The 15791-nt window shown below is 32.7% G+C and overlaps 1 protein-coding gene across 1 annotated transcript; it reads left to right on the plus strand.

Moving 5' to 3' along the window:
- The first annotated feature begins 708 nt into the window (after positions 1–708).
- On the plus strand, positions 709–10280 carry LOC148599224 (uncharacterized). The gene is made up of 12 exons (XM_088558681.1): positions 709–901; positions 2248–2311; positions 2588–2701; positions 3531–3605; positions 3868–3954; positions 4830–4988; positions 5816–5929; positions 6552–6617; positions 8537–8716; positions 8983–9150; positions 9747–9908; positions 10180–10280. Exons 3-12 carry the CDS (start codon positions 2599–2601, stop codon positions 10221–10223), a joined length of 1158 nt encoding a protein of 385 aa, XP_088414807.1. The 5' UTR covers positions 709–901; positions 2248–2311; positions 2588–2598; the 3' UTR covers positions 10224–10280.
- Positions 10281–15791: the final 5511 nt, after the last annotated feature.

Here is a 15791-nt window from a genome sequence, read left to right on the forward strand (position 1 = left end):
GCACCATGAAAACTGATTTATTCAACGTGTCATAGTTTTCCTTTCCTCTTTCGTCCACCCAGGACTTGATTTTTACGAGCAACTCGGCGGGTGTTTCTAGAAAAGCAGGGGACCAGAGGTGCACCTGGTCCATGCTCCCATTTTTTAGTAGAGTCGGAGATGCTCATGTGCTTTTGTTACTTTGTATGTATAATCTTAGTTATTTTATGTTCTTTGCTGTGTATGTCTGTTTTCCATGTCTGGTCCTCTGGATGAATTAAAACCAATCAAAAATTTACTGTAAATCCCACTAATTCTCGCAAATATTTATTTTTTGCATTTTAGGATTTCAATTCAAGTTTTCGTATTTGTATGCTCTGTCTATCATCTATTCCATAAGTAAGGTCTTTTTCGTTTACGATATTTTTGCTCGCGAAATTTTCGCAAATAAGCTGTTTTACGGTACTAGCAATAAAAGCTTTAGAATTTAAATATAAAGATAACAGGTATGGTGAGTATGTCAAAGAGACAATAACCCCATCGGGATGAAAATGTCAGCCCAAGGCCACCAATTGGTCTTCAATGAACACCGAGGAAACCCTCATACGATAGGGCAGGCTGCAGTTGGCCCCAAAACATCATGAAACATAGGTACACTGAAATAGTTGCCCCTATATACTCACATAAGAAAATAAGAAACTTGATTCCAATTTTGTCTTTTCAGTTTATTTCATTCTTACTGCTATTAGCACCTAATATCGTTGTGTCACTGCCGAATGAGTGCATTTGCCCGCGTGATGACCACTTTCATGTATACCCAACACCAAACCTAGAAAATGAGTTTTTCGAGTCACGTGATTGCATCTTAGGTCGTCATTTCGACAAAGTGTGGTTTTCGACAATATTTATCAACGAAAAAAGGGTAAGCAGTTAGCTTAGTCAGAATATATTGAGTATAAACAAAAACTACAAGCAAACCTTGAACTGATGTGAAATAACGTAAACTTATAGAAGGGTCTGAAAAATTCTCAACGATGTTAGAACTGTCAAATTTGCAATGCAAATTTTTGGTCGTTCCCTCCGCGGGACTCGAACTTGTACCGCTGTGACATCTATGGCAACACCGCCTGCACAAGGTCCAGCGCCCTAGACCACTCGGCCAGCTGGGCTATATAAAAATATAGCTTTCACTGACCGGATCATTCCTCCTCGTAGGATTAATGTAGGGTTCTAACTTAGTACACGATGCATGGTAATACGGGACAGTTCATCTAGGTGTTATTATGTAGGATAGAGGAATAAATTAATGATGCATGTCACAACCAATCAATATTATACAAACGTCTCAGAATGTGACGACTTTATTCGCTACACTGCTCCATCGGATTAAATTGATACAGGAAAGATAACGTTAACTTATAGAAGGGTCTGAAAAATTCCCAACAATGTTAGAACCGTCAATTTGCGATGCAAATATTTGGTCGTCCCCTCCGCGGGTCTCGAACTCGTACCGCTGTGACATCTATGGCAACACCGCCTGCACAAGGTCCAGCGCCCTAGACCACTCGACCAGCTAGGCTATAAAGATAGTCATCGTGTATACGGAAATAAATTTTTCGTGAGTTTCGGATGAACAAGTGACACGATACGACACATACACGTGATGTGGTGACAAAATTGAGAGTAAGTAACAAGATTAAATACCATAAATCACACATATATACAAAAAAAAAAGAAAAATACTAGGAACAAATGATCTTTTCAGAAATTGTATTATTTGACATTGTTTAAATTTACATAAAAATAGGAGATATGTGCCAATGAGACACTAAAGGTCAAGCATCGACCAATGAAATTTCTACTTGTCACTGCACGGTCTTTAATGATTGGCAAAGCTCATACCATAACACAAGCTCTAAAAGGCCCAAAATAAATGTTCTTTTGCAAAAGATGTGATCGTTTATGTAGATGATACAAAACATCGGCCGTCAATAAGTTTCCTTCAGTCGCAATATAGTTCTGTAGATATCTATATAGTTTAATAGACTAAGATCAGAAAAGTAGAAGAAAAAAGGAATATATTTCATTATGAACAATATTACTGTTTTTATCACAAAGTGTATGTTTCTTATTCATTCTTAACCGTTTACTAATGAATGTAAAAACAATTATACATTCACGTATGAATGAAATATATTAATAAATGTTTGTCTTTGATATATAATATTGTCACTAAAATATATTTTGCGCATTAATTTGTATTTTAAGGTTGGTTATGTTCATGAATCCCAAATTGAAATCGGAAAGAACTGTGAGATACGAGATAGACAAGGTATTGATAATACAAAGCCAATGAGTCATATGCATAAACTATATAACAGTGTGCACATAAAGAGGCAGAAAATGTAAAATAAAAATAGTCGGGTAACTGTGGCGTGGTCTATATTAATAGCTAGAAATACGGTTCATTGTCTCATGAAACTTCATTTCCAAAGCAAATTACATGATTGTAAATAGTTTATGAAATTTTTATGTTTAAGAAATTTTCGTTTTTCTGAAAGATTTATGCAAATCTAATCAACCCCGTTTCATACATATCCCTTTTTAGAGAGATTTCTGATGTCAGAAATGTTTAATGGAATGACAAAAGGTTGGGAACTCATGGTACACGGAGCGTCCGCCATGACATGCGTATCCGCATGTGGACTATGTAAATGTCATGGTACGTTTAGCTACAAAACGTTTCCTAATAAACCCATTAGATATGGCAAATGTATGTCTCGAATTGTTTATACTTTAATCTCAAAGAATGAATATTTGTAAACACATTTCCTTAAAGTATCATTTTAAGATTAAAATAAGTTTATGCTTGCATAAGGTATTGCTATCAGGCATGTTTTGGTTTAGAAAGACTAATCAAGGGAACCAAGGGTATAGCGGTAATCAAACGAATGTAATCCAGGGACAAAGACCAGACATGGAAAACAGACATACACAACAAAGAACATAAAGCAACTAAAATCACACATACAAAGCAACAAAAGTAAATGAGCAACTCGGACTCCACTAAAAACTGGGAGCAGGTGCACCGGTAGAGTAAGCGTCCTCTGCTTTTCTAGAAACACCCGCCGAGTGTTTAGGCATCCCATAATTATTATGAATGACAAAAATACACAGTATTCATTTAAATATCTATTCCCGTATGTGTGCATCTATTTCGCGTTATATCAGACCATAAAGATGTCTCAATTTGATCAAACAAAACAATAAAATAATATCTTTTATATAACAAAAACACAAATCAAATAAGAATTGAGCAAAGTTATAATAAAGATAATATTGTCTGATATAAATCAACATTGATTTTAGTGGCTTGAATGCTATAAATGTATTAGGTATAGGATACATTTGTTTAATTGCTAAGTAAAACTTTCATATATTTAGTATGATGGGTAACAGATAAACATGTTTGTATGTGCTTATATATAATACAAACATGCCATCATCGATAATGAGGTATTCATGTGTCGTTTCTTATGTTTTACTTCCAGATCCATGCTATGATCAATATCCTTGTTCTATTTGTAAACCTGTATTGTGTAAAGAAGCTAATCACCATACGACAGGTGAGTGTATCGTGTAACATGAGATTCAGCAAACCCTTTAAATAGATATTTCGTCATAACTGTATCATTTTTATTTGTCGTAGTAATATATCACTGTTGTTTATGCAACATAAATCATGGGAAACATTACTTTAAAGGAAAGTTAAGTGAAGTAACATAACCTAAACTGCCATATTTGATATAGGATACGTAAAATTAATTATTGCAACACGTGTAAAGTTTTCTTTACGTTCAACTGTTTTTTTTTCTTTCCTTCAATAAGGTATAACAAGAAGTCTTTCTACAACAGAACTTTTTACTCAAAGATCCACCCCATCGTCAACAATGACTCAACTGTCAATAACGAATTGTAAGTTGAACGCATGTATGCATGCTATAATTTCTTAACTATAGAACATTATACGGGAGTTTATACTCTATAGGTTCACAATATTAAGTTACAAATACATGTGCTAAAAAGACACCGTTTGGTGAAATGTGACTCATAAAAGTGATCATAACGTATAGATTATATATAGTATAAATCTTAATAAAACTCAGTGCAAATTTAGATTTGATCTTCAATAAATATTAAATGTATGAATCACACTGCTGACGAATCGACATTAATGACGTCACATTACCGAAGCCGTTTATAAATATGACCTTAGAAGCCCAAGAATAACCTATCTATAAAAGGCTTATTAAATTAGACTTATAATAATGAAACAATATATGAAGCGAATTACAATTTTTTCTTAAGGTAAATCGAACCAATTACTCGGGCCATTATGTAATCTTGCTAAATCCTACAGAATTAAGTATTTTCAACAGGCAAATGGTCTTTGAAATGATGACAAAAATGTCTTGCAAATGTTTAAAAAGATTTTTTGGCATTTCCCTTTATATGGCAAAACGACAAATAAATGTATTCATTTTCAAAATGGTCTTTCAAGTGGAGATACATGGCAGAAATATGTTCTATAAAAATAATGAGACTTTTAGTATTTTTAATAGTATGAAAAATAAATATTTGGTGACCTATGATTTTATCTTAAAATTTTACAGTATGTTCGTTCAAGGTCATCTTTGAGAAAAAAATAGGAAAATTTATCTACTTAAAGTATTAGTTTGTTATGATATCAGGTGATATCAATGTTGATGATTTAAATGATAATTTAAATGACGCTGAAAGAAGTGATATGTAGAAAATAGTGATATAAATCCATAATATGTTTCCACCAGCAAAGCCTAACCCATGTGATAGTTCGCCTTGCCTGAATGGCGGATTGTGTGCCATGAAAAATCAATCGTATGCGTGCTACTGCCCGAGCCTTCCACAAGGAACATTCCTTTTTTCCGGGAGAAGATGTGAATATAAATTTGACCTGTCTAAGGGAAAAAGTAAGTGCTTAATGTGGTCTTTCAAAGATCAGTGGTGGATCCAGTTGTTTTGAAAACGGGTTTCAGATTAAACAGAGGTTCCGAGCTATGTTTCGCTAAATTTGTCCGCATTATGCGCGGAATTAACCAAACTTTCCAGAAATTGAGAGAAATGGAGAGGTAAATCAAATCAATTACTCGGACCATTCTGTAATCTTGCTAAATCATACAGAATTATGTATTTCTCCTCTCCTCCTGGATTTGCCACTGTTGATCAAACATTTACAAAGGGGTACGGACCCTAGTTGTTCATTGCTTTGCACTACAGCATATATATTTTCGAATATATTAATAACTAGGTTTGTGCAATAAATATGAGAAACAAATTAAAAATTAATTAACATGAAAAAGATCTCAAGTTCTAAAATAAAGAATCAACGCGATGGCCCCTTCTGTTGTCTGCATTAAAACAATCGACTCAAAATAAGTATGTAAGCATGCGCATTGGATGATAGAGAATTGAAAATGATGAATTGAATTTCATGGGTTGGACATTAGGGTATTGGCTATTATTAACAAAACTAGGGAATCAAAGTTAATCAGGCACACAATGTCAATTGCCAAATGTTTCCATATGGAACAATATGGCATACAGAACATGATAGTGTAAAAGGGGAGGATAAATGGATACTGAAAATAGATAGAAGTTTACCCTTGAAAAGAGTTATACATGGTAATGTTCAATTCCTATTTTTTTCTTCTTTAATCCATAATGAGAGAAAAGGTAAACTTATAAGTAAAATTACGATTACTGGCAAAAACCTTCTTACCTTGTGTCCTGCTTCCAGAACGTTTTATATTAGACACATTGTCCCATGCATCATCAGCTGCGCTTCACCTGATAGAACTAGGAGCCTCTGTAGGATCTTGTGGAGCTGTCTGTAACTCATGTCAGTGTGGAGGTAAGGGAGCAATTATATAAATCTATACCTTGTCAATAGAGGTACACATGTTAATAAAGTATAAGGACGAACAAAGGTGTATACATTTTGCATCTTATAAAGATATATGTAGTGACAGTATATGTACTCCATATGTAGGAGGCGTTTTAGTCATAGTTTTCAGAAAAGAAAGAGTCTTTGAAAATCTGTTTCCCGTAAAGCTGTCTGTAACTTTTCAATGAAGGGACATTAGTAGTATGATGTAATTTCAACATGCTTTAAATATGTTAGAATAACTACAACTACAGACAATATAAAAATGAAGCAGATTTCTGTAGGTTTGATCTGTGCGATCTGTTAAAGGACAGATAGACTTGCTACAAGTCTCTCTGTAATGTGTGTACTTTTCATTTAGTATCATTACTACATTGTATCTAACACTCATTCACTATCAATCTATGCAGTATAACATATCAATAAAATCTCATATCTGCAGCACTCAACTAATTTCGACTGCAACATTTATATCATATATTTTTTTTCTAGTAAAACCAGCCCTTCATTTTTATACTCAATTCAGTTGATCACCTGTCAGTGCATATCCTTCAAAATCGAATTCACTTTTACAAACCTTCCTTTTCAGACAGTTGTTTCCTTACGTTACCTTGTTCGTTATGTAAATTTTTAATGTGTCAGACTAATTCAACAGGTATGTATGCATGAAAGAGTAATCAAGGGAACCAAGGTTATAGCGGTAATCATACAAAGTAACAAAAGTAAATGAGCAACTCGGACTCCATTAAAAACTGGGAGCATGGACCAGGTGCACCGGTAGGGTAAGCGTCCTCTGCATGAAGTAAAGGTTTGGAAAAAGAAGTAAATGAACTACACATACTTTGACGACGAAGCCCGATGGACAAGGAGTCAACAATGAACATAAAAGAAAATAACGAAGATTTATTCCATTGTTCAAACATTCCTTTTGTATCTTCTTTGAACAAAATTATTTACTTTTGCATCTTATTTTGTAAGAACGACACATTATATTTAACTTTAAAATGGTAATTTTATGACTGTCAATCTTATGACGAAAAATCTGTTAGAAACAAAATATTTTTAAACATAATTCCTTTAGTCTGGAAAAACAATGCTTGAATATACTTATTCCTAATCTTCAACGTACCATTATTAAATATTTTAAAAATGTTTTACTGGTTTTTTGTCTACCCCGGACTTGACGTTTTATGAGCAACTCGGCGGGTTTTTCTAGAAAAGCAGAGGACGCTTACCCTATGGTGCACCTGGTCCATGCTCCCAGTTTTTATTAGAGTCCGAGTTACTTATCTGGTTTTGTTACTTTGTATGTATGATTTTTCTTACTGTATGTTGTTTGTTGTGTATGTCTGTTTTCCATGTCTGGTCTTTATTCCTGGATTACATTCTTTTGATTACTGCTATAACCTTGGTTCCATTGATTACTCTTTGATTACCGCTATAACCTTGGTTCCATTGATTACTCTTTGATTACCGCTATAACCTTGGTTCCCTTGATTACTCTTTGATTACCGTTATAACCTTGGTCCACTTGATTAATATACCATTGACTCTTTTGTTGATAAATTCAATAAATACTAACTCTATCGCGTTTCGTCCTACCTCCTGCCATTACTTTTTATCTTGGAATTTGCACCTTGTTTTACTTGATATTTTATGATATATTTCCATTAAACCCCATCGGACGTATTTTTATTGATATTTTTGTCTTGAGAAGGTATGCTTATCAATTGGTTTTGGATTTTGAACTTACAGAAAAAGCGAGTATCATTTTAAGTTAGATATAGCTTTTTTTTGTCCTATAAGCTAAAGTGATAGTATTCTAAATTGATCTCAATAGTTAAATTCGAATTCAACATATTTTTATAGTTCTTTTTAATGTTATATTTTCCCATCACTGTCCAAGGTTAGTGGAGGGTTGAGCGCTCAAGTTTAACCCCGCTACATACTTATGTGCCTGTCACAAGCCAAGAGCCTGTAGTCCAGTGGTTGTCGTTTAAATTCACTATTATTCGTTTTATTTTGTTTTTAAGATAAGGTCAATTTTCGTTTTTCATGAATACATTTCCCCATTTAGTTTACAGCTTGCTTTATAGTATCGGTTTTGTCCATCATTCATTGAAGACCATGTGGTGACCTGTAGAAGTTAAAGTGTTTGTTGCATGACTCTTGATGGACGAGTGTCTCATTGGCAATCACACCACATCTCATATTTTTGTTTTTATATTCTATTCTCTGTCTTACGTTTCTTAGCCTTAATACAAAATTGCTTCCTCTTATCTTGGACCTGACCGTCAACAATCACCAGGTCTAATGTCATGGAAAAAGTAGGAATTGCTTATGCTCTTAGAGCATGTGAGTTTTGAGTTGGTGAATATTTTAGTTTGTAGCACGATTTACCATACATTTTTATTATTTTTGGTTTTCCCGGTAGTGTTTTGTTCATTGATTTTTGTTTTGTTTTTTTATCCTTAGCATTGCTTTCTCTATCAATAATGTGTAGGTGTAACAAAATTAGATAGGCTTAACTTTTAAATGCTTCAAAATCACCAACACGTGCATTTTAATTTGTAGATATAACGCCAATTGAAAATCACTGCGCAAGCTTACCATGTCAACATAACGGAGAATGTGTTAACACTGACGATGGTTTTACGTGTTTCTGTGAAAATTCTGCATTGTTTAATAGTACAGACTACATTTTCTACGCAGGGAGTACATGCGAACTGAAATTCCACTACAAATTTGGCAAGAGTAAACATCTCTTATTCGTTTCCAGTTGATATTGTGCTTTCTGCTTCTCTTGAATACCATTTTCTTCATTTTAATTTCTTCAATTTTGACAATACATATATATGGTGTTCGATTTTTGATTGATGTTTGTAGAAATTAAAAGAAAGCGATCTGTAATCTTAAACAAACCATCTTAAGATACATTTAAATTTCCGAAAACCATATGTTGTGCAAGTTCATACCATCTGAAATTGTTAATGTTCAATTTCTCACATTTCCTGTTAAAGATAGTGAAAGTATCACAACCATATCATCTTCTGTAACACCGACGACTGGTGTCACAACCAATTCGCCTAAGATTGTAAGATCGACGACAGAAACCAAAACCAATTCGTCGATGTCTATGTCACATACGTCAGCGTTAAAACCTTCCACAACACAGGACCCCTCTACGGGTATAGTGCATATACTGTGTAAACTTCTCATTCCTTGGTATATTTGGAGAGGAAAATTGTTATAATAGTTTGAAGGTTATATGCGGTTCTATTAGACAACGTTTCTTGTTTCCATTAGAAATTGGAAATGATTAATGGTGTAAATAGGACGTTTATACCATTCTTGAGATATAAAATTAGGTTTAAACAGGTTACGAAACTATCATGTTGACTTTTTATTAGTTTGTTTTTCAGTTTTCTGGTTTTATGTCATTTCGTTTTATATTTTTCCATATCTTTAGTCATCTATAAAGCGTTTGGATTTTTAGCATAGATTTTATCAAGATTACCCGGTAGTTCTTTGGCGATGTTTGTTTTATTTGTTATAGACGATGTTCAATTTTCAATTGCTGTTTGCAAAAATTCAAAAAAGGGATCTGTAATCTATACTATACTTCGGACATAATATGTTTGTGTCAAGCCTCAATACTATACTGGTTAAATAATACTTAATTGTAGCGATGAGATAGATTAGTGATTTCCTTTTAGGCGGATTTTACATAAATTCTCCTTTAAAACAGGATACACTGTTGTAAAGTATTGCATTCTATTTGTAGTTACACAAAATAATCCCTGTAGTAGTTCACCATGTTTAAATGGCGGACTGTGTGCAGTGAAGGACCAATCGTATGCCTGTTACTGTCCGAGTACTCCAGTGGGATCCTTAATTTTTGCCGGAAAGAGATGTGAATACCAAATTGATCTGTCAAAATCCCGAAGTAATGTTTTGCAGTTATTTGGCTCAGATCTGTATTGACTAGACTCAGTCTTGTTTCTTAAGAAATTCTTTGATTGTAACTTTTCATTATCGTTTATAATTTCCTTCTCTAATTTTAGGGAATGAAGCGAGATATTAATTAATGTTTAGATTCTAAATAAGTATTTTTATTGTTTGCCTTACTGACAAACTCAAGCGCGTGTACATGTTGTTGTTAAATAAAGTTTAAAAAAGGGATTTTGCTGTGAATATTTATCTTCGTTTTTTTTCAGCTTCAACATCGTCGCCTATCCACTGGATACAGATACACAATTGATATCGATCCAAAGATATTTTTAGAATTCTTTGAAAACAATAAAATTTAGAACTCGGATAGTGTTTTCACATTTTGTGCCCATATTCTGTAAAGAAAATAACAAAGATGTTTCTTAATTTATTAAAATTATCTAGACAAATAGCTTTAATTGTTACATAAATCGATACTTAGATAAAGTGGGTTTTTCTTTAATATTAAGCTTTCATTTTTGCTTGTACTCTAGAAAGTAAGCTACGGGTAAACTTACATGAATTTGGGAATTTTGAATTCTGAAAAATAATATACAACAATTAACTATAAATTGACATTGTCAATCTTCTGTATCCTTGTCATAATAAGTGGTTAAGTCAAGTGTGTGAACATTGTCCGTAAGTTATCGTAGTAATTCAACAATTTGAAGATGCTATTGACCCGTCTCGTAGAACTTCACAAGTACATGTTTGATAAGTTAGATAGCGTTAAACACATGGATGATGAACTTTCCACATTGATCATAGTTGATTTGTGGTGGAGTTAATTATGTCATTACTTATGTCTCAAATTCAAAATTTAAATTTACATTTTGTAACGGACACCTATGAGAACAAATGAAAAAAAGCGCAAAAATTGAGAGTATACATAAACACATTAAATAATTAGAAAAACATAGAAACACAACCTTTCCGGCCAATGTATACACTCGAAGAACAAGCTCAGTTACGATGCTATAGCTTTGTTATTTTTTAAGACATATTAAAACCTGTTTCAATCGTGGATGCACAGTAACAATATAAGACGAATTAAAATATAACAAATAACGAGTTAAACTTGTTGAAACATATGATTTGAATTAGTCATTACTTTTAAACGCTTTTTAGTTTAAGTTCATGTTCATGTATGTTATAATATGTTATGAAAAATTAAATCACTGACAAGGACAAAGAATTGATACAGTTCACCATTAAATATATCTTACAACCTCACATAACAGATAAACAAATAATCAAGTACGTTAAATTTAGTAAGAAAGTCCACTGTAATGTTAACAAAAATCTGTTAGTAGAAAGGAGTGCTGAAATCTGAATTAACAGACAGGTTTAATCTGAAATCATGAATAAAAACAAATTCTAATATGACGTGCTAAAAACTCCTTGGACCATTGCCATGGAACAAAAAAGTTATAAACACATGGCCAACATTTCGTGCAATACAAAGGCTGTATATATTAAAATATAAGAAGAAGCTAGTCATATCAGAATCGCAATAAATCACGGAAACTCCATTTTACCGTTGTTTTACCAATTGTGCTGTTACTTAACTCATCGCTATCGCTCGGGGTAAAACAATGCAACATAAATAGCCAGCCCGTGGTGAAACAATGATAAAATCTTTCGTGATTTATTTTCTTAATATTGTGAACAAAACAAATTTCAATAATAATTTTCGATGCACTTAGACCGTTTTTTACGGCAAGTTTTGACTTATCTCCTAGACAAATTGGCCTTTTTTGTGATAAATATTAGCATTTCAAAATAACGTCACAAAGCATTGTTCTGTACAAGTTTCATTATTTTTTTTCACGAAATCAGGATGTTTGCAGTTCCCGTTTATTAAGTCTGCTTCAGCAAATTAAAGTGTCAAACGTTGTCTTGATATAATGTACTAAGGATGAAAAATTTCAGTTGTTGATGCTTATGGCAAACTTCTCCACCGACAAAAATAATGAAAGAGTAATCAAAGGAACCAAGGTTATAGGGTAACCAAAAGAATGTAATCCAGGGACAAAGACCAGACATGGAAAACAGACATACACAACCAAGAACATAAAGTAATTAAAATCATACATACAAAGTAACAAAAGTAAATGAGCAACTCGGACTCCACTAAAAACTGGGAGCATGGACCAGGTGCACCGGTAGGGTAAGCGTCCTCTACTTTTCTAGAAACACCCGCCGAGTTGCTCATAAAAAGTCAAGTCCGGGGTAGAAAAACGAGGGAAGGAAAACTATGACCCGTTGAATAAATCAGTTTTCATGGTGCTGATGGATACACCATAACGATCCACGAGTTCATGATAACGGCCATAAAACTTCTGTAGTGATGTTTCCTTTATTGGCATTATTTCTGTGTCATAGTTTTTTAATCCTCTTTATTCCACCATGGACATATCATGAACAACCCGGTGGATTATTCTTGAACAACAGAGGTCGTTTCTTATACCGATGTACAAAGTCCTTGTTTCCAGTTTTTAGTGGAGTCTGAGTTTTGTTTCTTTTTACGTATCATATTGCTTATTTCATATTCTTTGTTTACTTTATTTTATTCCTTGTTATGTGTTTATGTTTTCCATGCGTAGTCGTTATTCCTGAGTAGCATCCTTTTAATATCCGCTAGAATCTTGATACCCTTGAATTCTTTTTGATCCATTTTGGGTCCATTTTGCAATCAGGTATTCTTGTTATGCAACAAAGGTTTTGTTGGAAAAGTAACATGAATTTTCACATAGCATTAAGCATAGTAAATAAATAAAGGAGAATATTATGTTAATATAACACAACCAAAGGCTTCACTCATACATTATTACCAAAATAACAAACCCATATACACCCCTTTAGAAAAGTACAGATTTAAATGGACAAGTAAACCTTGACAAATTTACTTTTTCATACGTAAGCAAATTTCAAATATATTTTTCACATAAATAATGTTTCGTAAAATGCAATAAAACACCATAAATATCTCACATTACTGAAAGAATACGCACAGAAAAAGTTGGTAAATGATAAGCAAGTGCTTTACTAAAACTTAGATTATTGTTTATCTATCCTAGAAACATCCCTTGATCAAATTCTATCAAAGTTGTTATAAAAATGCAATTCTAACATTAAAAGGATGCAAAGAACTATTTGAAATTGACCAAGATTCAGTTATTCTAATTTTGGAATTTTCGTTTTTTTCTCGGGCAACGGAAATGGTGACCTCACCCTAGAAACAACTTCTTTTTCAGCGAAAACATTTTTTAACATACTTTATCACAAATAAAAAAAATATGTCCTTTCTTAGCTGTAGACATAGTTTTCTGGAGTCAAACAACAAAAATTGAAATACTTTGCAGTTTAAATAAATGATGTATATTTGTAACATAATTGTGACGTCATTACAATTACCTAAAGCCACAAAATATCCTTTCTCCTTATTGCCATGTTTTGGGCAATTTTTCTGTTATTACAGCAAAGTAAATATTTTTAGACCATACACGTAGCCTAATGCTCACACATCGTCAATGTGGGAATGGTTAATTATAGAATTATATCTGATTTTTCATGTTTCGTCTAAAAAAAAAAACCAAATATAGTATAAATTTATCATGAAATTATTTGATTTATGACAACCTATTTTTTAGGAAGGCTAAATAAACTCACAAAATTAGGAAGTCATTCGCGTTTGCCACTTTCTTGTTTCTTTTGTGTGTGCATCGAAACAATATTTTATGCAATTATTTTGGCTGTATTTTTTTCTACTACATATATCTGCATCGTGCAATTTAAACTGCATTTATACATTAAACATTTCGCAAGATTTCTCCATACTAACCAAGTATTAAAATGTATCCTTAAAAACCGTCAAATAATGTATTAGAAGTTAAGGGAAAAATAAGGAAAAAAATGTTTTATGTATCTTTGTATAATTCTCTTGTCATTTTTCATTCCATTTAAACGTTTCCGGGTCAGATGATTGACCTTATAGCGCGTGCCATGTATCATTTTATGACGTACTTCCCATTTTGTAAGTTTTCTTGACCTATCAGGTTTATACACATTAGTAATCCAATCATCCATGTACCAGTATTGAAATTCCGGTGGATAGTAATACCCAAATATGTCCATATGTGTTCTGTGAACCATATCGTGAGTTAGGATGTGAGTATTTCCCTGATTACACTTTGGTCCAACCACGCCTATATTTGGAGGATTAAATTTGTTAAGAGCTGAAATACCGACTGTTGTCCAGTTTTTAGAGACAAACAGTGTATCATCATTTACACGAACAAAATACGTCATGTTGTCCTGATACGCCTGTTTAGCGATATTATTTACTGCTGAATTAAACGAACCATGTTTGACGATTACCACTTTGATAATTGTAGAAATTTCTCTTAAATTTGTCTGATGAGCTTCTAAAAAGTCTCCTTGGTCGATTCCTACGTACACTGTATAGTCATATGCTTCTTCCATTGTTTTGAAAAAGGATTTAATAAAAACTGAAAATAAAGATAAATTTTCAATTTTCGGGTTCTTCAAACTCCGCGTTGTTGATGGAACTAAAACTGCAATTTTAATTTTATTTTTCAGCATGTTGTTTTCAGTCATTTGGTTGATGGACACAAAGTTTGTTGATTTGTCTTCTTTATTTTCTACGACTGAAATGCCTTTCACTAAAATTTTAGACAGCCCGTCATTTATCAAACTTCGATTCGATTTATGAAACTCACTTAGCAAATTGTTATATAAATGTTTGTTCATTAACATATTTCTGGTCAGCGAGTTTATTTTCTGGTTTCCCTGCAACATTTTATTCACTACATTTTTCGTCGCTTCTTTGTTCAGAGTGTTTTCTGTTTGTGTATTATTCACTGAATTAAACGTTGAATTCTTTTCTACAAGAATATTTGATGAAATCACAATTGTTCGTACTCCACTAAGGCTGTTATTCTGATTTTTGATACGAAAATGAGTTTTGTAAAATAAAGTATACAGTGTTGTTACCAGATAAATTGTTGAAAATAAGAACATCGCTAATAAAGACGCTTTTTTGATAAATTTGATACCTCGTAACATTTTCAAAAGTCGTGAATTTGGCAATTGTATTAACTATGTCTAGTTCATCCTAAACTTTTATGAATCATTTAATTATTCATGCTACACTCATTACGACTTGATTTAAACGCAGTTGAATCCTAAGGATATATTTTAATTAAGTGATAGTAGCAATGGTTGTACTGAGGACAAATTTATACACATTCCCATTATCTAGCACTAAGATGCTTAAAATTTACATTATGTATATGTGATGAAACAAATTAGCACGACACTTACATCTATACAAACATGGTATCGTACACGATTCCATATAAACAGGCTATGACTATTTATTGAAATTCATTTCTTGTTTAAATTACCCTGAAGGTAAACTAATATATCCTGGCTTTATTTCCTTAAAGATTTTATGTAATAGGCATAGCCACTGAGTTCTTTGCTCCTGAATGAATCGATTTAATGGCGATTTAAACTAGTCCCGATCACGTGATCATTTATACTACAAGAAGATTTCATACTCAAATGGGTAAAAAGAACTTCAAGGCATCTTCTAATTTACTTTATTTGATAGAATGTCATCTCAAGTATGCAAGTTAAACTAACAATTTATGAACCGTATTTATTGTACACAGTTTATTTTTGTTGGAAACTTAAATCTCTGAAGAATTTATTAACAATATTTCAAACAATGACAGTAGTATTAAACATTCAAATTGGTAGATAAATCAAATTATATTTTACCAAAAAATTACAATAATAATAATAATAATAT

This window comes from Perna viridis, chromosome 13 (genome assembly GCF_037379345.1).
Source record: "Perna viridis isolate PV_CMFRI_1.1 ecotype Kerala chromosome 13, ASM3737934v1, whole genome shotgun sequence".
NCBI classification, from domain to species: Eukaryota; Metazoa; Mollusca; class Bivalvia; order Mytilida; family Mytilidae; genus Perna; species Perna viridis.